The sequence below is a fragment of the Grus americana genome, chromosome Z, assembly GCF_028858705.1.
Source record: "Grus americana isolate bGruAme1 chromosome Z, bGruAme1.mat, whole genome shotgun sequence".
NCBI lineage: Eukaryota > Metazoa > Chordata > Aves > Gruiformes > Gruidae > Grus > Grus americana.
The window spans coordinates 28835132-28859141 of record NC_072891.1 but is presented as its reverse complement, the minus strand read 5'-3'; the positions used below and the strand labels follow the sequence as shown (position 1 = coordinate 28859141).

The window sequence follows — 24010 nt, the reverse complement described above, 5'->3', positions numbered from 1 at the left end:
ATACTTTGGAAAGATGAGTGTGCCCGAGGCTGCTCAACACATGCAGGATGACAGTAGGGTAGAACTTGCTCCTTAACCTGTTTTCTGTGACTTCCATTTTCCCCCAGGACTAGAATTTGAGATATAATATGAATTTCCTGCAAAAGGAATTTGCTCAAATGTGGCAGTGAAAGATGGGTATCAGTGATAGCAAATAACTTGAACAATTTTGCAAGTTCTACCTAAAATCTTAACAATCTTTGACTGAAAAGTGTGGAGCAGTATCTGGTCTGCCCTTAAATTAATATGTGAGCAATATGTGTTCCTGCCTACTGGGATTTGCTGGTTTTGAAGACTTAGGATGATAATAGGTAATAATGAAGAGCCTGTTCATGCAAACTTTAAATTTTTAGTTTACTTGCTGCTTACTTTACTATTTTTATTTTATTTTTGCTAGTAGACCTGAACTTTCTTGTCTTTTAGGATATCTGTGTACTACTTTTCATTGTGTGGCTTACTCCATGACCTTTCAGTAGTGCTTGGAGTTGAAGGTTGACATTTCTTTTGGCAGCCTAGTGTTCCATGCCTTGAGAACCACTGACCTTGACATCAAACATATTCTTAGTTCTTACTGACAATATTAACATCTGAAGTATCCATTGTAGTGCCTTGAAGTTTGATGTGTGGCTAGCAGAATTGTAGGAAGAAGTTAGATTAAAGTAGCAGATTATTTTGATCTAAGTTGGAGATAAGGATTTGATGGATGGACTGTCTGGTGGATGAGGAATTGGTTGGATGGTTGCATCCAGAGGGTAGTGGTCAATGGCTCATTGTCCAGATGGAGATTTGTGACAAGTGGTGTCCCTCAGGGGTCCATATTGGGACCAGTACTGTTTAATATCTTCATCAATGACATAGACAGTGGGATTGAGTGCACTCTCAGGAAGTTTGCAGACAAGACTAGGCTGTGGTACTCTTGACACACCTGAGGGACAGGATGCTATACAGAGGGACCTGGATAAGCCTGAGAAGTGGGATCATGTGAATCTCATGAGTTTCAACAAGGCCAAGTGCAAGGTCTGGCACATGGTTTGGGGCAGCCCCCAGTATCAATACAGGCTGGGGAGGAAAGGATTGAGAGCAGTCCTGTGGAGAAGGACTTGGGGGTGTTGGTGGATGAAAAGCTGGGCAGGAGCCAGGAATATGCTCTCGCAGCCCAGAAAGCCAGCCATGTCCTGGGCTGCATCAAAAAAGAAGCGTGGCCAGCAGGTTGAGGGAGGTGATTCTGCCCCTCTACTCCACTCTCATGAGACCCCACCTGGAGTACTGCGTCCAGCTCTGGGGGCCCCAGCATAAGAAGGACATGGAGCTGTTGGAGTCAGTCCAGAGGAGGGCCACAAAGATGATGAGAGGGCTGGAGCACCTCTCCTATGAAGACAAGCTGAGAGAGTTGGGGTTGTTCAGCCCAGAGAAGAGAAGGCTCTGGGGAGACCTAATTGTGGCCTTTCCATACTCAAAGGGGGCTTATAAGAAAGATGGGGACAGACTTTTTACAAGGGCACGTAGTGATAGGACAAGAGGTAAGGGTTTTAAACTAAAAAGAGGATCGATTTAGACTAAATACAAGGAAGAAATTTTTCACAATGAGAGTGGTGAAGCACCGGAACAGGTTGCCCAGAGACGTGTTAGATGCCCCATCCCTGGAAATATTCAAGGTCAGGTTGGACAGTTGAACTCTGAGTAACCTGATCTGGTTGAAGGTGTCCCTGCCCATGGCAGGGGGGTTGGACTAGATGACCTTTAAAGGTCCCTTCCAACCCAAACTATTCTATGATTCTATGATCTTACAGTAATTTGATTTATTATGACGTTTACCATTCATGTTATTCTACCAAGTGAGTTTGCCAATGCAGAGCTGGAAGCAGGTGTGAGACACAAATGGAAATCTGATCAAAACATAGAAAAACAAATGCTATTTAAGATCTTAATTTCTAACAAGACTACTACAATGAAATTTTTAAGACTTTCATCTGACTGGCCAACTGATTTTCTGCTACTTGAGTAGAAGCAGCCAGTTGTATTACGAGTTCTACTGGATTACTTTATGCTCCAGAATCTAGTATTTTGAAGCATTAAGATGGAATGTGAACTGAAACAGTTAGGATAGTTAATTGTGCATTGGATTGGAAGGGAGGTAACGCTGGGTGTCCTCTTGACGGGGTTTAGGCCCAGCCGGCAGCTGAGCACCACGCAGCCACTTGCTCAGCCCTCCCCCCGGCGGGATGGGGAGGAGAACGGGGAAAACAACGGCAAAGCCTCGAGGGTTGGGATCAGGGCAGTTTACTGGGACAGCAAGGGAGAGGGAAACAATCGACAACAGTACTGATAACAGATATTCACAATGGGTGATAACAGAGAACATTTTACCTTGGACCAACCTGACACTCAGCCCATCCCAGAACCATGCTGCTCCTGGCTGACTACCCCCTTTTATGGTGAGCATGATGTCAAGTGGTATGGAATAGGCCCCGGCCAGCTTGGCTCACCTGTCCTGGCTCCTTGTGAAATTAACTCTATCCTTGCCAGAACCAGGACACCTGTTTGGGGAAAGAATATTCTTGATATATTCTGCTTATATAGAAAAGTGGGGATTTATTGCACATAACATTTTCCTTGACTTCTAAGTTATTTGGGAATTACCAGGTTGATTTGTCTTTGAAATATAGTTAATAAATTATACTAGCAAACAGCTACAAAAAGCGTGCCTATTACTTTTTTTACATCCTTTATATAGGAAGAATTTTTGCAGCTGTTTATTGGAAAGTGGGAACACATCCCCACCCCTGAATATTGTTGTGGTTCAGGAGCACAATTAGCATGGAGGGTTGCAGAAAAGAGCCTTCTCTAATTGAATGTGACCAGAAATAGACTGGGTTTCAAAAATGTTAAATTCAGCACTTCTCTTTCCTGTGTTCACCCACCTGAATTACAGGGGAGAAAGGGAGAGATGAGCTGGTTGGTTACTTGGTTGATTTTATCAAGCCTTCAACTGAACATTTCCCAGGAAAGGTACAGATCTCTTTTCCCTGTACTAATTCTGCTAATGATCACTTATATGTTCTAAATTCTTGAGGGTAAATACCTTTGTATTTCAACAGTTACACTTCGAAGACCATGCTTCTAGAATTTACTAAATTGTCTTGCTCAAGTTGTTCAAAGCTGAGTAACTAATGATGATAAAATACTGAAATATTTATGGTCTAACATTATGATTGAGCTATATGGCATGTTTAAAAAATGAGAAACTGAAAGAAGCTTATAAAAACGAGAGTCAGCAATGACATTGGTCCATTGCTTGACGAGGTTGGTCACCTCACAAATAGGGATGCAGACAAAGCAGAGAAGTTTAATGCCTTCTTCATCCCTGTCTTCAACATCGATGATGGGTCCTGGGACCTCTGGAGCCCTGTGTTGGAAGACCATGACTGGGGGGATGATAAACTCCCAACTGACCCTGAACTTGTTTGAGACTTTCTGCTCCAGCTGGATGCACATAAATCTATGGGACCTGGTGGCATTCATCCCAGGGTACTGAAAGAGTTGGCAGATGTCATTGCCATTCTTCAATGGTCTTGGGAGTCCAGAGAGATCCCAGTCAACTGGAAGCTAGCAAATGTTGTCCAAATTTTCAAGAAGGGAAAGAAGGAAGACCATGGTAATTACAGGCCTGTCAATCCCACTTCGGTGCCTAGTAAAATTATGGAGAAGGTTATTCTGGGACTTATTGAAAAACACTTGAGATACAACACAGTCATTGGTCATAGCCAGCACAGGTTCACAAGGGGAAAGTCCTGTTTAACCAACTTAATCTTTTACGACAAGGTGACCCATCTAGTTGACCAAGCGATGCCAGTAGATGTGGTACTTTTTTATTTTAGCAAAGCTTTTGATACTGTGTCTCAAAGTATCCTTCTGGATAAACTGTCAAGCACAGGGCTAGACAAGTCCATAATATGTTGGTTGAGCAACTGGCCGATGGGTCAGTCTCAAAGAGTTTTAGTAAATGGGATTACATCAGACCAGTCACCAGTGGGATTCCCCTGGGCTCAGTTTTAGCGCCAGTTGTCTTCAATGTTTTTATTATAGAATCATGGAATTATAGAATTGTTTTGGTTGGAAAAGACCTTTAAGATCATCAAGTCCAACTGTTAACCTAGCACTGCCAAGTCCACCACTAAACCATGTCCCCGAGTGCCACATCTATGCATCTTTTAAATACCTCCAGGGATGGTGACTCCACCACTTCCTTGGGCAGCCTGTTCCAATGCTTGACAACCCTTTTGGTGAAGAAGTTTTTCCTAATATCCAATCTAAACCTCTCCTGCAGCAACTTGAGGCCATTTCCTCTCGTCCTGTCACTTGTGACTTGGGAGAAGAGACCAACACCCACCTGGCTACAACCTCCTGTCAGGTAGTTGTAGGGAGCAAGAAGGTCTCCCCTCAGCCTCCTTTCCTCTAGGCTAAACAACCCCAGTTCCCTCAGCCACTTCTCATATGACTTGTGCTTTAGACCCTTCACCAGCTTCGTTGCCCTTCTCTGGACACGCTCGAGCACCTCATTGTCTGTCTTGTAGTGAGGGGCCCAACACTGAACACAGGACTCAAGGTGCGGCCTTACCAGTGCCGAGTACAGGGGGGTGATCACTTCCCTACTCCTGCTGGCCACACTATTTCTGACACAAGCCAGGATGCTGTTGGCCTTCTTGGCCACCTGGGCACACAACTGGCTCACGTTCAGCTGGTTGTCAACCAGCACCCCCAGGTCCTTTTCTGCCAGGCAGCTTTCCAGCCACTCTTCCCCAAGCCTGTAGTGTTGCCTGGGGTTGTTGTGGCCCAAGTGCAGGACCTGGCACTCAGCCTTGTTGAACCTCATACAGTTGGCCTTGGCCCATCGATCCAGCCAGTCCAGATCCTTCTGTAGACCCTTCCTACCCTCCAGCAGATCAACACTCCCATGCAACTTGGTGTCATCTGCAAACTTACTGAGGGTGCACTTGATCCCCTTGTCCAGATCACTGATAAAGATATTAAAGAGAACTGGCGCCAGTATTGAGCCTTAGGGAACACCACTTGTGACCAGCCACCAACTGGATTTAACTCCATTCACCACAACTCTTTGGGCCTGGCCATCCAGACAGTTTTTTACCCAGCTAAGCATACGCCCACCCAAGCCATGAGCAGCCAGTTTCTCCAGGATAATGCTGTGGGAAATGGTGCCAAAGGCTTTACTAATAGTCCAGGTAGACAACATCCACAGCCTTTCCCTCATCCACTAAGGGGATCACCTGGCCATAGAAGGAGATCAGGTTAGTCAAGCAGGACCTGCCTTTCATAAAGGCATGCTGACTGGGCCTGATCCCCTGGTTGTCCTGTACGTGCCGTGTGATGGCACTCAAGATGTTCTGCTCCATAACCTTCCTCAGCGCCGAGGTCAGACTGACAGGCCTGTAGTTCCCTGGATCCTCCTTCTGGCCCTTCTTGTAGGTGGGTGTCACATATGGTAACCTCCAGTCAACTGGGACCTCCCCAGTTAGCCAGGACCGTTGATAAATGATGGAAAGTGGCTTGGTGAGCAGCTCCCTCAGTACCCTTGGGTGGATCCCACCCAGCCCCCTAGACCTGTGTGTGTCTAAGTGGTGTAGCAGGTTGCTAACGATTTCCTCTTGGATTATGGGGGCTTCATTCTGCTCCTCATCTCTGTCTTCCAGCTCTGGGGGCTGGGTACTCCAGGAACAACTGGTCTTACTGCTAAAGACTGAGGCAAAGAGGGCATTAAGTACCTCAGCCTTTTCTTCATCCTTTGGCACAATGTTTTCCCCGGCATCCAATAAAGGATGGAGATTCTCTTTAGTCCTCCTTTTGTTGTTAATGCACTTATAGAAACATTTTTTATTGTCTTTAACAGCAGTAACCAGATTAAATTCTAGTTGGGCTTTGGCCCTTCCCATTTTCTCCATGCATAGCCTAATGACATCTTTGTAGTCCTCCTGAGTTGCCTGCCCCTTCTTCCAAAGGCCATAAACACTCTTTTTTTTCCTGAGTTCCAGCCAAAGCTCTCTGTTCAGTCAGGCTGGTTTTCTTCCCTGCCAGCTTGTCTTTTGGACATGGGGACAGCCTGCTCCTGCAACTTTATTTCCTTCTGGAAGAGTGTCCAGCCTTCCTGGACTCCTTTGCCCTTCAGGACTGCCTCCCAAGAGACTCTGCCAACCAAGCTCCTAAACTGGCCAAAGTCTGCCCTTTGGAAGTCCAAGGTGGCAGTTCTGCTGACCCCCCTCCTTACTTCTCCAAGAATCCAAAACTCTATCATTTCATGATCACTATGCCCAAGATGGCCTCCAACCATCACATCACCCACAAGTCCTTCTCTGCTTGCCAACAACAGGTCCAGCAGGGTGCCTTCCCTAGTTGGCTCACTCACCAGCTATGTCACAAAGTTATCTTCCACACACTCCAGAAACCCCCTGGACGGCTTCCCCTCTGCTGTATTGTATTTCCAGCAGACATCTGGTAAGTTGAAGTCCCCCACAAGAACAAGGGCTAGTGATTGTGAGACTTCTCCCAGCTGCTTATGGAATATTTCATCTGCCTCTTCACCCTGGTTGGGTGGTCTATAACAGACTCCCACCATGATATCTCCCTTATTGGCCTTTGCCCTGTTTCTTACCCATAAACACTAAACCCTGTCATCATCATCATCATTAAGCTCTAAACGATCAAAACACTCCTTAAGATACAGAGCCACCCCACCGCCTCTCCTTCCTTTCCTATCTTTTCTGAAGCGTTTGTAGCCATCCATTGCAGCACTCAAGTTGTGTGAGTCATCCCACCATGTGTCCATGATGGCAACTGTATCATGGTTTTCCTGCTGCACAATGGCTTCCAGCTCCTCCTGTTTGTGGCCCATGCTGCATGCATTGATGTAGATGGACCTCAGTTGGGCCATCTTTTTGAGGGGAGAAGCCCTAATTCCTACCTGACCATTCTCACACACTTCCATGGTTTTTAACCCATCAGTAACCCTTGTGTCTTTGCTGTTGCATGGCTCTCCATCTCCTACCTCCACTGAGATGTCAGACCAAAAGACCTCACCAGCACACTGTCCCACAAACACTGGTGTGCCTCCTCCAGGCTTATCTCAGGTAAGCCTGGTTTTAGTCTCTTCCCCCTTCAGATCTAGTTTGAAGATCTTTTGATGAACCCCACTAACTCCTGTGCAAAAATCCAATTATAAATGATTTAAACACAGGAATGGAATATACATTAAGTAAGTTTGCTGACAGTACTAAACTAGGAGGAGCTGTGGACTGCTTAGAGAGTAGAGAGGCCTTACAGAGAGATCTGGATAGACTAGAGAGCTGGGCAATTGCCAACCATACGAAATTTAACAAGATCAAATGCCAGATTCTCCACCTGGGAGGGGGTAATCCTGGTTACACATACAAATTGGGGGATGGGAGGCTGGAGAGCAGCCCCACAGGAAGAGGTCTGGGGGTTTGGGTTGATGGCAAGTTGAATATGGCCCTGGCAGCCCAAAGGGCCAACCGTGCCCCGGGCGCATCAAGCACAGTATCACTGGCTGGTCAAGGGAGGTGATTGTCCCACCCTGCACTGCACTGGTGCGGCCTCACCTCCAGTGCTGTGTGCAGTTGTGGGCGCCTCAATGTAAGAAGGACATCAGACTAGTAGAGTGTGTCCAGAAGAGAGTGACCAAGATGGGAAAGGTCTCGGGGGTAAGACTTAAGAGGAATGCCTGAGGTCACTTGATTTGTTCAGCTTGGAGAAGAGAAGGCTGAGGTGTGACCTCATTGCAGCCTACAACTTCCTCAAGGGGGGACAATGGAGAGGAGGTGCTGATCTCCTCTATCTCATGACCAGTGACAAGACATGAGGAGAAGGAATGAAGCTGCATCAAGAGAATTGGGCTTTAGGAAAGGGTTCTTCACTGAGAGGATGGTAGGTCACAGGAGCAGGATCCCCAGAGAATCATGGCATCAAGCCTGTCAGAGTTCAAGGAGCATCTGGATGAGGCTCTTAGTCATATGGTTTAGTTTTAGGTAGTCCTGTGAGGAGCAGGGACTTGGACTTGATGATCCTAATGGGTCCCAACTTCAGATACTCTATGATTCTATGAAAAAACTCAGCAGTTTGAGTGGGACCACATATTGTGTGTGTGTGTGTACTTTATATTTGGATTCAGAAAACTGGTGTTACCCCCGTTATCTTGTTAAGGCTTACTGAAGACAAACAAGATGTTGTCAGACAGTGGCTCTGAAGATGACTCCCTCAGATTTAACTAGTTGGATCAAAATAAGGTCTGGAATGGAGTTCTGCAGAACTCACTTCCTTGCATGCTCTCTCTGGGAAATGGCTCTGACCCTTTCTGTTCTTCAGAAGGCAAAATGTAGTCTCATTAGCAGTTGCACCCTGCTGATTTTGTTCCTCTCTGCATGAGTAATTCTTGGGTTTGTGTGTGTCTAGTATACACTGAGAAAAAGAGGCTGCTCCCTCCAGCGTGAGTGAGAAGCAGTAGTTCCACACTTCATTTGGCAGGAGTGGAGTGCTAATGTAACCACAGGGATATTTAATTGTCAACCCTGTCTTTGCCTTTCTGCTCAGGGAGTTGATGTGTGGGAGTGGAGGGTAAAGATGACTACTAGACGAGCTCCCAAACCTCAACTGTTTTGTGAATTATAATGCTGTTTCCCCATCTGAAAGGGAACTTAGGATCTGGTAGGTTTGTTGCATTGCTATCTGAATTTACAAAAAGATGTTAAAGCTGCTCTTATGAAGAGCATATACATACTTCTATTTTCTCCTGCATATCTTTCACTATCAAATGAAGTGAAAATAGATGATGGTTAGCTCTGACTCTTGGAGATCTGGATTGATCAGGTATTTGGTTTCAGCCACTATTGCTGGCTGTCTCTGTACTACTGATTAAAAATTATTTTGTCCCTTATTACTTCTTAGACGTGGTCTTTTTGTTGCACTGTAGTTGAACTGGTTCCATTTAAAGACTTGGTTTGGTCTTGGAAGGCTTCTAAAACTGAAACAGTTTTATTTAATAGACACAGTTGTTCTTAGGTGGTTACAAAATTTACTACAGTTTTCTGGGTGAATTAAAAGAATGGAATATACTTTTCTCCTTCCTAAATGGAACTCGTTTCTCATTGTTTGCCATCATCATCTGCCACTTTTATAACAATGCTCTCAAGTAATATGAGGCTATTAAGTGACCATTTGAAAAGTCATTTCACAACCCCATGCTTGTTTCACCATTTATAAAATACCAGAAGTGTGTCATTTTAATGCAAGAAGTTTCAACACCTGCAAATAGAAAGACAAGCAGGATGGGGAATGGTGTGCGCTTGCTCTTTTATTTAGCATTATTAGCTGCACCTGTTGTTTGATAACCCATTAAGAATTTCAGTGATGACGTCATGGGTAGCATCTACCAGGTGGCATTTTTTTAGATTATGTTCACTTTCTTACACAATTTAGGGGTTATACATCCTGTGGGTGCAGAGATCACAATGGTGGGTTTGCAGGATTCCTTAATACCTAAGCACACAGAGAGTTTGGTTCCTAAATTTCTTTACCGTTTTACATATTGCTACAAACCACCTCTAACAAAGGAGGTATACTTATGGTTAGTAATTAGATACATATTACAAGTTCCTACAAAATTGCTACCAGGAAAGCTAATAAACATTTCAACAGTTACAGCAATCACTATCAATAGCAATCAATAACAAAGCAGGTATATATTTCAGTATTACAGGCTATAAAAAAAGTACCACTAGTAATGCAGCACATATGATTAATTACTTATAAACACATGTATAAACTGATCATAGAATTTGAGCCAATGAAACAGGTCCCAAAAGTGGGACCAATCAATAATGGACAACTTCTTGCTTCAAAGATGATCTGCATCACGGAGTTTGGAGGCAGCCAGGTGTCCCCAGCAAGGGTCCAATCTGTCTAGGAGATCTTACAGAAAAGGATGCGTACATGGGAAATTTTCCGAGAGAGAGGCTTCATTTTGGGTAACAAGCAAGTAATTTTTGTATTGCAGAGACATAAGGGGGCATAGGACACCACCACGTGGGACAGACAATAGAAAATGATGTTTTCTATTTTCTCAGACCAGTTTTTATTTTTTCAGGCTGTTTTCCTGGTCTTTCAGTTAGAACAGGCAACAACATTTACCATTTCCTACTTTCTCCAGACATTTTCCTGTTTTTTTCCAGGCCATTTTTCACCATTGCAGATGATATGTTGCTGTTACATTTCCTTGTTTTTGTGCATATCGGGGGTATCTCAGGGTATCTCCAGTTTCTTGGTGCCCAGCTGCACTTCAAAGATGTGCTATTCAAGGATGCTCTGGTTCCCAGGCTGGCAAGTACTTTCTCGGTCAGTATTTCAGCAGACATCATCTTCTGTCCAGTGTCTTTCCCCTTCTAACCAGGTCATCTTTATTGCTGTTCCCATCAGAGTGCCAACAGCACATGAAATAAGACAGCTTGGGTTAGGTTTTTGAAATTTACTTGATATAAGAAATATATAACTTTTAAATAAACTTGTCTTGCTGAATAAGATAAAATATGATATTTGAAGGCAAAATTTGTTCTCGATTTTTTTGTTGTAGAAAATATTAATGTTCTTGAGTAGTTTTGGCATTGTGCATCATTAACCTTTAGTGGAAGGGGCTGAGTGATGTTATTTGTGAAAATGCACTGGTAATGGCAGTTGCTGAAAGGGTGCTCTACAAAGCATAAAGAATTTGACAGAGAAAACAGTAAAATGTGAAGGGAATGAGCAATGCTGTGGAAGTGTAATATTGAATTGACTAATAAACCAAGCAATTTCTGACTGATTGATTGATCGATTGATGTGGCAGGAAGTGTTGTGAAATAGATGGGTATAAAAGAAGATGGAAATATTCTTGCTGTACATGTACCAGGCTGAGTTCCCCCATGACTTAGTGCATGAACCGTCACAAGAGAGTTATTTAAGTTCAATTACTGTCTCAAGGTGTGCGCTTACTCTAGTCCTCCTCAAATGAAATAGGTTCCTACTTAGAGTTGTCACTTTTATTTAATTACTAATGGAATTCTGGAGTTGAGACAACGTAAACCAGTTCATGTGCTAGCAACAGTAAATGGAAACATTACACATCTAAAATCTGAAATTTTGATGCAGAATACATGTCTCGATGCTTTCTGATCATTTAACCTTCTGTCAAGGATTTCTGCTCTATGTTTGAAATCTCATGAGTTTGACCCAGTGTGAAAGAGTGTGCTGCGCTAGGAAAAATTTTGAGCACATTAGAGCAGGCTTGAGACATCACTTACTTAAAACAAGCAAACAAAGAAATAAAGCATACCCCTTCACAGATTCAAAAATTTTTTCTGACCCTGCCCAGACAAAGCAACCTCCTTATATTGCAGAAGTCCATCTGGATGGTAAACTTGGCATTGCTATTGCCAGCAAATGGCCATCATTAGTCTTCAGCCTTTTTCAGGTCTCTGCATTTAAAAGCAAACAAAAAGGGTTTGTAATGGCTCTAACAAGGTTACAATTGCAATACTGAGCTGAAACATTTTCAGGTTGCTCTGGTTAACCACAGCCTACCTTTCACTGACATTCCATGCTCGGAGCCTGTAACCTAAACTACTGAAATACTGCAAAACAAAGAAGTCAGAGGTTTTATGGAAAACCATAAGATTTTATAGTATATTGCAGTTTATGATTTAAAATACAGATTTTGTAGCTACAGAGCAAATTTTCAGCTAAGATCACACACATTTTACCCTTGAAAAATAGGCAAAACTAAAGAAACAAAAAAAGCCCCCATAGGTAGTTTTCAATACTTCTTCATTCACCATACACTTTAAAAATGAAGGAAAAGGCATATACAAAATGTCAAAACACTGTGTTCTAAAAAGATTTGGGTGTAAGTTGTGATTTTAATCCTTATCTACATAGCTACTTGTACCTACAATGACATTCTGATGGAAGAAGACTTAAAGTGGCTTGCCTACTTTTCTTTAATTCAATGAGAATTATTTTGCTTTCTGGAGCTTACTTCACCACGACTTCTAACACCACCTTTGGTCTTCAGGCAAGGATTATTTCAGCATTTTTCTTATTTTAGTAAGCATTTTTTAAGAGTGTAATTTCAGAAGTTTACTTGGAGAAGTTTCTCCAAGCTGTGTCACTTGGGGGGCCAGGGGGCTGAGAAGAAGAGGAGTAGGATGAGTCATGGTAAGGAAGTACCAAGGAGGTAGTAGTAATATTAGTAAGCTCAAGAACCCACCTCACTGCCTCCTTGCCTATGACGCTTTCCTTTTCGTGGCATTATTTTTTGCGTGTGTGTGTTGAAAAGTAAGCATTCATCTAAACATTTCAATTCTTATTAATTGAGGTAGTAGTTGGCAGATCACAGATTCTTTGCTTTAAGCTGTTTTTAATAACTGATCTGTTCAAGCAGAAACCATTCTGTGCATCATTAAAAACTGAGTAAACATTAGTCAGTGACATATAAGTCCTGGACAGCAATGATTACTTTGATGGCGGGATGTTCTATCTGATCTGAAGACAGTCTCTGAAGGTATGTGGGTTTTTTTCCTTTGATATTTGAATGTGGTCTAGCAAATTTTACTTGTCATATTGCATGCATAGTCCCAACACATACAAAAAGCTTACCTAAATCCTTGTTTGCATGATAGAAATGCAAGAGGTGGCTTCCTCTGGAACTGAGGTTTAAGTCCATAGCTTACAGTAATAGTACATAGTGTTGGAAATTATGTAAATTAAATTACAACCCCTAACTAGTTAATTTCATAACACTTTCAATTAGGAAAATTTGGAATTGAAATCCTGAGGGTCTCCACCTGCTGTAGATGCACTTATGCTTGTCTTCTTTTCTTGGACAGCTTTCTATATTCAGTGGTAAGTGAACACAGCAACTAAGTAAAGCAATCTTTATGTATGCTTCTGGTAAAGTATGCTGGGGCTGGATGTAGAGGAAAGATGGTTGCAAGCCATCCCTAACCTAGCTGCACCCCATCAACTTGTATCTCTTATTTTTTCTCCTTGCAAATTTAACTTTCCAAAGTCCTCATTGCACCGTTGCCAGTGGGTATATTACCTTTTCAGTCTCATTGTTGTGGACTTGTTCTGGACTTGTTCTGACAAGTACAGCACAGAGAGTCCCTGCTTCCTTGTGCTCTGTGCAGATGTTTGTGTGATAAGCCACCCAAAGCAAACCAATGAAAAGTTTCAAATTTTAGACATGGACACACACCATGTAAACCCATGAAACTCTTGCTGAAACACAAGGGGTGATGGGGTTTTACTTGGCTTCTTTCTCTTCTTCAGGGAGGTACCTTCATGACCTGTGCTCTGTTGCAGCAATCCAATATAACTCCTTTTTAAAAATGCTAGTGAAACTATTGTGTGTTTAGACGGATGAAGGTAAGTAAGTGAATTAGAGAGGTTTAATTGCATTAAAGACATGTGGTAAGAACATGATAACTGAGAAGCTTGAATTTTTGATTATGAAATGTGAGTTGGGTTGCGATCTTGTGCTCCTAACCAGGAACTTTCAGTGTATTTACCAGCTTGGTTATAGCTTTTCTATTAATTGAAAATGCAACATGTAGGCCTTTGAATATCAGCTAAGGGAAATGTCAGTGTGAATTGTGTTGCTGTTTCCTACGTACAATTTTTTTAAAACTATCAACCTAGATTATTAAAGTTAATGTGTTTACTATTCTTATTTTAAGTGGTTTTCAGTGGTTAAAAGTCAGGACTTGCAAGTATCCTCGTGGGTATGGGAGAGGAGTATAGGATGGAAAAGAGGTATGGCAATAGAGCATGCTTTCATCTCAGATGATACTCTCAGAGGACTTGGATATATTTTTTTATTATTGGCTTAATCGATTTTAAATGGGGCAGCGGCCGCCTTACCTACTTAACCCTAATACTTAGACCCTACTTAAGGTCCAATTCTGGACTGAACAGATCCACCTGCCTCATCTTTTCTCTTCCTCTGATTACCTTTATTCTCTGTTTCCCACATATTTGGGATACTAAGGAAATACACACCTTCCTAGTGTTCCAGTTGCTGCTTCACAGTAAAACACTAATTCTTTCATGCATTGCTTATGGCACTTGCATAAACTTTCGTCCCCACAGCATTGTGCTAAAATGCCGCTGTTACAAAGAAAGTATGCTGTGCACCTGCTGCAAACAGGTCATGAATTAAGTTGCAGTGCAGCGAGAGGGAACTTGGTAAGTCCCTACCCCCAATCTGATACTCAACACCACATCTTCAGTGCTCTACTGTCCTTACTGGTGAAACAGGTTGTCAGAATAAGCTTAGGGAGTCAACATTATAAGATGATTTTAAGGATAGCTGAAGTTTTGTATTGTGTATGTCCAGCAGCTGAAAAGCCAAAATATGGTGTGGTCTGTCGGGACCAATGTACCATGCCGCATAAAACATGTCTGCGATCCATCAGCCCCTTGCGTGGGCAGCGCCCTGCTGAGCGCTGCCGGCTCCAGGACCACGGCCCGACGGGCGGGGAAGGAGCCGAGGGCTCCGGCTGCTGCGCGGGGGTGCCGCGGGCTGCCCCCCGACCCCGCCCGCCCCGCCGGCGGGCTCGCACCCTGACGCCTACAGCCGCGCTCCGGCCGGGAGAGGGCAGCGCTCCCCTCCGAAAGGCGCTGGGGGCCGGTGCTCCCCCTCCCGGGGCTGGGGCGCCGTCGGGGCCGCGCAGTGCTCCCCGCGGGGGTCCCGCCTTCTCGCCCGCCCCGTCGAGCAAGCGCGGCTACGGCTGCCGGTGGAGACGGGCTGCCTCGGGGGCCGCTCCCGGGGAGCCTCCCCCTTGCCCGGGGCCATCACAGCGCGGCTTTGTTCCCTCGCCCCACGGGCTGCCGGGGCCCGGGGGCGGTGCATCCGCGGGCCCGGGCGCGCCCCGCTGGGCTCCCGCAGGGACGGCCCCGGCGGCGGGTCGGCAGCACCGCCTCCTTCCCCGGCAGCGCGGGCGGCGGCGGCAGAGCCTCGCCCGGGACGCCCCGCGTAGGTAAGGCGGACGCTGCCCTCGGGGCGGACGAGCGAGCCCGGCCCGCGGCACCTGCTGCCCGGCAGCCCCCGGCCCCGGGTGAGGGTGGGCGTCGGGGCCGGGGGCGTCGCTGGGCTGGGGGCGGCGGGTTGCTCTCTCCCTTCTCCGGGCCGCGACATCAAGCCCCGGGGAGCTGCGGCGGCGACGTTAGCGTTGGCGTTCTGCGGGCTGAGCCGCGGTCCTGGCGCCGGTGTGCGCGATACGCCCGGGCGGGCTCCGTTCGTGTCCGGGGAAAACGTTTCCCGTGGGCTGTCAGTTACCTTTCAAAGTGCCACAGTAGGGGAAAGGGAAGATTTTTTTTTTTTTTTGGTACATATATGGGTTTTTTCCCTTTTTTGTTCATTATTTTGCCGTAAGATCCTCTCGTGTTTTTTCAGTCCCTAAGTGGACAAGGTATTGGGTTTTAATCATGAAAGTGCTTGCCTTTTTTGGGCGGCGCAAAAGAAGTTTTAAATGTGTTTACTTCTTTAACAACTAAAAAATGTAAAGGAAATGAAAACATTTCTAACGGTAAAATTCTGAGAAACAACTTTCCAAGCAGTCCTTGGTAGCATTTTGTTGGGACACTGGTGTGTGCAGCTTAGAGTTGCACAAGTTTTCAACCTGGACAAGTGATTCTTGTACAGAAAAAAGGCTCCAACATGCTTTTTCATTTTTATGGACTTACTCCTGCTTCTGTATTTGATCCTATACAAAACCGGAGGTAGTTCTCCTGATTGCAAGGCACACGAATGTGATAGAAAGTCTAATAGACGACACGAGTTTTTTCTGTGGTAGAGATAATTTGCTCTCTGCCACGCTTTGTGGAAATAGGATTTCAGAAGGCATTTGAGTAAGAGGGATTTTTCCACGTAGGTAGCAAATGAACTGTATTCTGTGAATTCAGCATGAAAAATTGACAGGACAAAATCTGGTGAAAAGATTTGAGTACTTAAGTGCTTTTCTTTTTCCAAAGTGGTGTTTGAGTATCAAGTGCAACAAAGAAAGTGATCACGTAGATGTATTTTAATAATAATCTACCAGGAAACTCATCTGGCCTTCTCAGTTGACTTGTAAATCAGATATTTCTGCCAACATTTTGTTATGTAATGTCAGGGAGGAGTATTCCTTTTCTCAATCTGAAACTGCTGCTGTTATTCAGGAGAAGTTCCCATTGTCTCCCCTGAGAATAGTTCCTTTGTGGGGCCATTTCAGAAGGGTATGGTGTGTGAAATGGACCGACATTCTTTTCATCTGAATAACACTTGTAAGGAGAATTTGTACCAGGATATAGGAAGGATAGGCTATGACTCAGAAGATCCAGTTCCAGTTTTTGGTTTTGCCAGCCAAAACCCAACTCTCTGCATGGCCACACATCAGCCAGTTGGCACCTACACATCATGATTTCCCATTTGTAGATGAGGGATGTGGTAATCTCAAGGCAGGAACATACATTCTCTGTGCCTTCTACAAATGAGTCTTTTAGGTGCTAAGGTGCTACCTAGAACAGCAAGCGGAATATGTATCACCATGCATGTTTGTGCCCAAGTATTGAAGCTACAGAAGTCTTTTGCATCAGGAATTTTCATAGTTTTTGACTGGAGCACTCCTTTTTTTTCTCTTCTGTATTAGCTTGAATATTACCACATCTGTAGCATCTTCACACCCCCTCTCTCAGAAATGTTTTTGGAATTTTTCTCAATGTTGTCTGCTGAAATTCTTCAAAAATTACAGAATTTTCAAAAATGTACAGATTTCCCTACTGACTCATTGAGCTGTGTGAGTTGTATCTTTCAGGCTTATCATCATCTCTTAATGGCTGTAGAGTTTGTTGTGCATTTCTAGGTGTTCATGAAGGTGGAATGCAAATTACAAAAGTGTCATTAAACACACAGTATGTCCCCTAACTTTGTTCGTTAGTCATAGCAGTTTGGTGGATGGCCAAGCCTGAGTGATGATGAGTGTCACAGATAGGATGGGAGCATACATTTGAATACAGTTGTAGAACCAGATGTTTCAGGTCCACTTCTTTGCTCCCCTGTCAGTAAACTGTACAACTGTGCCATAAGAACTCTTTAAAGAGTTTGCTTTTGCTCTGGTCTCATGGCTTCACTGTGCCCAGACTATGGGGTATTCAATTCTAAAAGCCATTAAAAAATTCATTATTATAAAGCTACTATCTCTGTCAAAATGCGTGTTAAAAGGAGTAAGGGAGATGAGACAGATGTCCAGCGATGGTGTCAAACAGATTTTATTTTGTTTTTGTGACCTTACATATAAATGTGATTTTATTTTTGGCTTTCAGTAATGTATAACCCATGTTTCACATTTCTAAGGTTTCTAAAATCTAGAGCCCCATTTTATTTTCAGTTGAAATGAAAATGCCACATTAAGAATGTTAATACAGGAATGCATAAAGAGTACATTTTGCCAACCTCAGGAGCAGGCTTCTGTCTAAGAGGCATTTTTCTAGAGTGTTTTTGTGTTTTAAAACACAAATCTATTTTTAAAAGGTTAAAAAATGTGACCCTTTTTGGAGACTCTAAATATTTTCCCTGCTAAGGAGCACAAAATGGCTGTGGCTTCAACAAATTAAAGAAATATGATAGCCATGAATGGGGTGATGTTTTTTGGAGGAAGATTTAAGTTTCTTTTTGTCTCAAATTATTGAGAAGATAGATTTTGAAAGGTGTTTAGCTGCATTTCTTCTGTTCACTTGCTTCATGAGCAACTAATGTGTGGTGAAGTAATCAACACTAGTGCAGGCTACTTCATGATAAATTTAAGAGGCAAGGGTTTATTTTACCTCTCAGTTTGAATACTGTTAGAAGGCAGTAAATGAATGTGCTTGTGAAGCTGCTAGCTGAGGGTTATGCTTTGTCCCCTGCATATCCCCCATGCTCTAGATGTTCAGGAGAGCCAAGTGTAAAAATGAAAGATCATGTCAAAAACCTTGGCTGTAAAGGTCTAAAACTCTGGCTTTGGGAGTGTGGTATTTATTATGTGTGTATTTTCAGCTTGCTGCTTTTTTCCTTTCATTTAATTCCTCCAAGGTCTTTTAATCAGGTCCAGAGCAAGGATCCGCATGTAAAAGAGTGTTCTGTACCATGTTAGACGTGATCGCTGGTCAGCATGGCTCCTGGTGCTTGGGAAGGTGTGAGTGAACCTTTATGTATACATACGTAACTTAACTCAGATGGAATCTGTAAATTCAAGAATACAGTTTGGTTCAGTTGCCATGCTTGTTGAGAGGAAGCAGTGGGATGAACATTATGAATGGAAACTGGCTGGTCTGTGACCACCACGATGGAATCTCACTGTTTTTGAAGAGTTTTTTAAGATCTGAGAAGCTAAAATACAGTATGTACAGTAATTTGTATCCATCTTAAGAGGCTGTCCTGTGGGCTGATGTGGCACCTACCTCCTATGGGGTATTGCATAATAAAAAATAATAAAGCAGTGAAAATGGTGATGTGTAATACAGTCATCCAGTGGAAGAGAGCTCGGTAGAAGACCTCTTAATAAGTGTGTGCTGCTAGACTTTTACAATGAACAAGGTATTTTGCTTAGACAAGGATGTTAGATTTTAAAGTATCAGAAATGATGCTCTGGGGATTCCTACCTACCTTTTCTTGGCTTCTGGGTGGGACACATCCTTGCTTTCCTGTTGCTCCAGTTGATCAGAAATAACAATTTAATGTGCTTGTCTTGATGGTGGTAATAAGACGGTAATTCTCAGTGTTTTATAGACATGAGTTTGATTATGACCATCATCAAAAAAAAAAGATAATTAAAAAAGGAAAAATTTAATTCCAAAGCACCTGTGAAGCATCATTGGGGATTTAATTTACATAGCTTGACAGTTTTGATGTTCAGTCTTTGATTTACAATTTATGAAACAGCAGTAGTGGTCTGTGGCACAGAGGTATGGGATTATGGTCTGAAAGGAAAATATAAGGAGCAGGGTTCAAAGACCTCATGTTTTGTTATCTTTGAACTGATACATGGAAGAGAAGTATGAAATATTGATGGGCCAAGGCCAGCAGTATGAGGTTGAACAAAGCTGAGTGCCAGGTCCTGCACTTGGGCCACAACAACCCCAGGCAACACTACAGGCTTGGGGAAGAGTGGCTGGAAAGCTGCCTGGCAGAAAAGGACCTGGGGGTGTTGGTTGACAACCGGCTGAACGTGAGCCAGTTGTGTGCCCAGGTGGCCAAGAAGGCCAACAGCATCCTGGCTTGCATCAGAAATAGTGTGGCCAGCAGGAGTAGGGAAGTGATCACCCCCCTGTACTCGGCACTGGTGAGGCTGCACCTTGAGTGCTGTGTTCTGTGTTTGGCCCCTCACTACAAGACAGACATTGAGGTGCTGGAGCGTGTCCAGAGAAGGGCAACGAAGCTGGTGAAGGGTCTGGAGCACAAGTCTTATGAGGAGCGGCTGAGGGAACTGGGGTTGTTTAGCCTGGAGAAAAGGAGGCTGAGGGGAGACCTTCTTGCTCCCTACAGCTACCTGACAGGAGGTTGTAGCCAGGTGGGTGTTGGTCTCTTCTCCCAAGTCACAAGTGACAGGACGAGAGGAAATGGCCTCAAGTTGCTGCAGGGGAGGTTTAGATTGGATATTAGGAAAAATTTCTTCACCAAAAGGGTTGTCAAGCATTGGAACAGGCTGCCCAAGGAAGTGGTGGAGTCACCATCCCTGGAGGTATTTAAAAGATGCATAGATGTGGTGCTGGAGTCACCATCCCTGGAGGTATTTAAAAGATGCATAGATGTGGTGCTTAGGGACATGGTTTAGTGGTGGACTTGGCAGTGCTAGGTTAACAGTTGGACTTGATGATTTTAAAGGTCTTTTCCAACCTAAACAATTTGATGATTCTACTCGATAATTCTATGATTTTTCCTCCTGCCTACTGTTTGAGACTGTGAAAAAGCTCATGTTTCTTACACATACTGAACTTAAGTAGGGAGAAATTGGCCGTGTGGCTCCTGCAATGGTTTTATTCTGTGTATTGCAATTATTCATAGAATCATAGAATGATTTGGATTGGAAGGGACCTCAAAGATCATCTAGTTCCAACCCCCCTGCCACGGGCAGGGACACCCTCCACTAGACCACGTTGCCCAAAGCCTCAATCAACCTGGCCTTGAACACTTCCAGGGATGGGGCCTCCACAACCTCTCTGGGCAACCTGTTCCAGGGCCTCACCACCCTCACAATGAAGAATTTCTTTCTAACATCTAATCTAAATCGACCCTCCTTCAGCTTAAACCCATTACCCCTTGTCCTGTCACTACACTCCCTGATAAACAGTCCCTCACCAGCTTTCCTGTAGGCCCCTTCAGGTACTGGAAGGCCACAATTAGATATTCCTGGAGCCTTCTCTTCTCCAGGCTGAACAATCCCAACTCTCTCACACCTGTGGTGTATCCATGATGTTGGGCAGCTCAACCCTGCCCTTGCTGTGCAGAGTAGGACTGTTCCTCAGCACCCAAGAGTGGTTGTCTACATGGCACTTCTTGGGCACTGGGGACCCTACTTTTTGGGGAGCTGAGCAGCTCTTTGCCGTACAGAGGAGGTGAGCAGTAGGGTGCACGTGATAGTGTCTCCTTCAGTCCCTTGCTCTGAAACGGAGGTTGCACAAGAGCTGCTTCGTAGCCAGAGCTGAGTATTTCCTCCCTACGTGCATCCTCTTCTTCTTCCTGCCCCTCCCAGCCACTTCCAGCAGCCAAGCTGAGTTACTGTAAGCCCCTGATGGACGAAGGAAGTGAGCCATTCGTGTAAAGCTTTTTTCTAAACAACCTGCACTCTTGAGAGCGTGAGAAAAGCAGAAGAGGTCCCTTAGTGACATGTATTGGTTCTTCTGCAGAAAGCAAAAAGACTACCATTAGATACACCTTTGTATCCAGGAAACACCATCATAAGCTGATTTGTCAGGTGAGCACATGTCAAAAGTACTGATCGTATTTCAACATAATTTGTCAGTGCTCTATGGAAAACATTGATTGCTTCAGATGAGCTAAATCTTCAGGTTATTTTTCCACTCAGGATCCATATGGACCTAGGTACTTAGTATTTCTGAACACATAAGCTCCCATGGGATCCACAATGTGACACAAGCAAAGGGAGCTGAAGTCAGGATGGCATCATCTCTCCAATGAGTTGTGCTTGTATTATCCAATGCAAAAGAAGTTTATTCTATTGGTGGTGCAATGATAATTCCCCAAAGGAAGGGATGAATTATGCCTTCTTCTGCATGCTTGCAGTAGAATAGGTAGACTAGACTGGATACCTGCCTTTCTCATTTTTGCAGAGCAGGATGTTGAGATACTTGAGGCTCTGGAGGTCAAGATTGTCGTATGACAGAAGTAACCAGAAGTATGTCTTATTCTGTTGGCATGGCATGATGATTTGAATGTGCTCATATTTTCTTGCAGAGGAGATGGTGGAGTTTAGTTTGGATGTGTTCCTTTAAAGAGGGAGAACCATTGCAAGTGAAGGGATTTTATGCAGCGGAACAGAGCAATGGTGTAAAGCAGCTGGCTGGCATATCTCTCTTTTTAGCCAACCATGAAGTGACACCCTGTATATACATAATCTGTGTGTGGCAGTAATTGTGAGCTGGTGACAGGTCTGGGATAGAAGTTAATGTGCTTCATCCATTCTGTAAGGTGACACTTGTGAAAAGCTCCACCTTAAAATACTGCTTGTGGAATTAATGTTATGGTTTCTTAATTTCTCTTGTAACCCTGTTTTCTTCTGTACAAACAAGACTGTACTTCCCATGCTACTACTTTTAAAGTTGGGTTCAGGATCCTGTTGGTGGAAACTGCGGAGCTTTGTCTCTGTCTATCAAAGCGAGACACCTTGGAGTCAGCTGCGGGATAACTCCTCCCTCCACAAAAAAACCCTCAGCTCCTCCGTCTGAGTCTTGTCGCTGACTAGGCTGGCTGGATTAGTGTTTGCCTTGATACTCTTTTCTTACAATATGAAAGATTTTTGGGGTTTTTTGACTGAACATTTGTGGCCAGTGATTTTGTAAAGGGTTTTGCCTTCTGTTTTAAAATCATACTGAAGTTAAAGCACAAGAACGTAGGTACTTGTGAATGTAGATGAACTGATGGGCACCAGGAGATGAGTATTAACAAACTCGTGGTTTAAAAGGACTGTGTGCTGGGGCAGTGGGTGAGTAATTTTTGGTTTTCATTGAAGCTGTGCATTTAATTTCTGCAGTTTGTAAGCAGAGAACTTCTCAAATCCTATCTGACTCAGCAGGCTGTATCTATGCATTAACAAGCAATGAGCTGCACAACTGTGTTGTTCTTGGAAACTGTTCAGCTGTAAAAACAAGGCCACATCTGAGCTGAGACAGCCTCCTCTTAAGACAGACTCTCATTTTTCATACCCTCTTTCAGCAAGTGGAAGAAGACTTGTGCATAGTTATTGAGCCCACCTTGGTGCTTTAAAGATGTGGAGTTGTTTCTGGTATGCTTTTATCATTTGACAGGAATATTATTTTTAGAGTATGAATTTTGAGAATGTAGTGAGTTGGAAATACAATAACAGAAATTAGGGTTGCTGTGATGACTGTAATTATAGTAATTGCAGAGATGACTTGTATCAGTAGCTTGCTGTTTAGGGTAGTTAAGGTGACCTGCTTTGAGGATATCTTCTGTGAAATTGCAAAAAGATGAGCACCAGACACTTGGGATATTGGTGTGGAGTAAAAGTTGCATGGTGAGGTCAAATTCCATTTTTTGCCTCTAGAGGTAAGAAATGCTGCAATTCCAACTACTTCATTTGCTGCAGCTATGAATGTCTCAGCGGCTGGGCTCAGCCTGACCTGTTTTGTTTACTGTGTCTATTGTGTGAAAAGCACGCAGCATGTTAACTAAGAGCAGCCACCCCTCCTCCATCCAGCCTCACAAGGGCATCATTACACCAGCGTGTCCTCATTCTGGGGAAATATGGGGCAGCTGGATAGCTGATAAGCTTAATATCCTTTTTTTCCTAATTCTGGAAGATGTCAACCTAGTTTTCAAACATGAATGGGGTTTAATGATATCAATACCTCCTGATGGGTGTGTAATAATTCCATTGGTTTATTCTGTTTCTAGATGCTGTGACAATGGAGTTGAGCTGCGCTGAAGTACCTCTTTATGTAAGTTCTACAACACTAGGCTTCTGCCCGGAGAGTCTCTTTATTTTGGGTAACGGCTCATTCAAAAGCAGGGTGAATGAAACCAAAAAGCATTCTCTGGTTGTCTGAGACCACAGGCTGTTAAATGTTGTTGTCTGATGCAGGCATGTCTGGGAGTGATGGTTTTCAGTACTGTGGCTCAGTTCTCCAAAGTAAGTTTAAAATTATTTCTCCGTTATGATCATTGTCAGGCTTGCAAAAATTATATGCAATATCTTTAAAGGCAATGGGGCGGAGGAGTTTGTGAGGCCTGCTCATGTGATTTTGGTTGCGTGGTGCAAGGTTGTAAAAACAAATTTTGACAGAAAGAATAATCAAGAACATGGTGCTAATATATAAAATTCAGCATGGTTTTATCATGCTGCGTCAGACTGATAAGATATCTTCCCACGATACGATAACTGTGGCTGCGTCAGACTGGTCTGTTATCTTCCCATGATAAGACAACTGACCACTTAGAGAAGGGCAGTGCAATGGGCTTAGTCCAAGTTGATGAAATTGAAACATTTGATACCATGTCTCACAGGAAATTCTTATGGAAGATAAAGAAGGTGAAGATTAATAAAAAGAGATAAGGATATATGGACACTGCAAAAACAGTTATTGGGGTAGAGAGAAAGATATTACAAGTGATACTCCTTAAGGATCATACTTAAGGTCA

At 43.7% G+C, this 24010-nt stretch overlaps 1 protein-coding gene across 2 annotated transcripts in view; it reads left to right on the top strand.

Moving 5' to 3' along the window:
• Positions 1-15040: 15040 nt before the first annotated feature.
• ARHGEF28 (Rho guanine nucleotide exchange factor 28) overlaps positions 15041-24010 on the top strand; it is a 129982-nt gene continuing 121012 nt past the window's right edge. For both annotated transcript variants that reach the window (XM_054810176.1, XM_054810175.1), the window contains exons 1-2: positions 15041-15134; positions 23267-23310. In XM_054810176.1, coding sequence (XP_054666151.1) covers positions 23278-23310 — 33 coding nt within the window. In that variant the 5' untranslated portion in view covers positions 15041-15134; positions 23267-23277. The remainder of the gene's footprint in view (positions 15135-23266; positions 23311-24010) is intronic.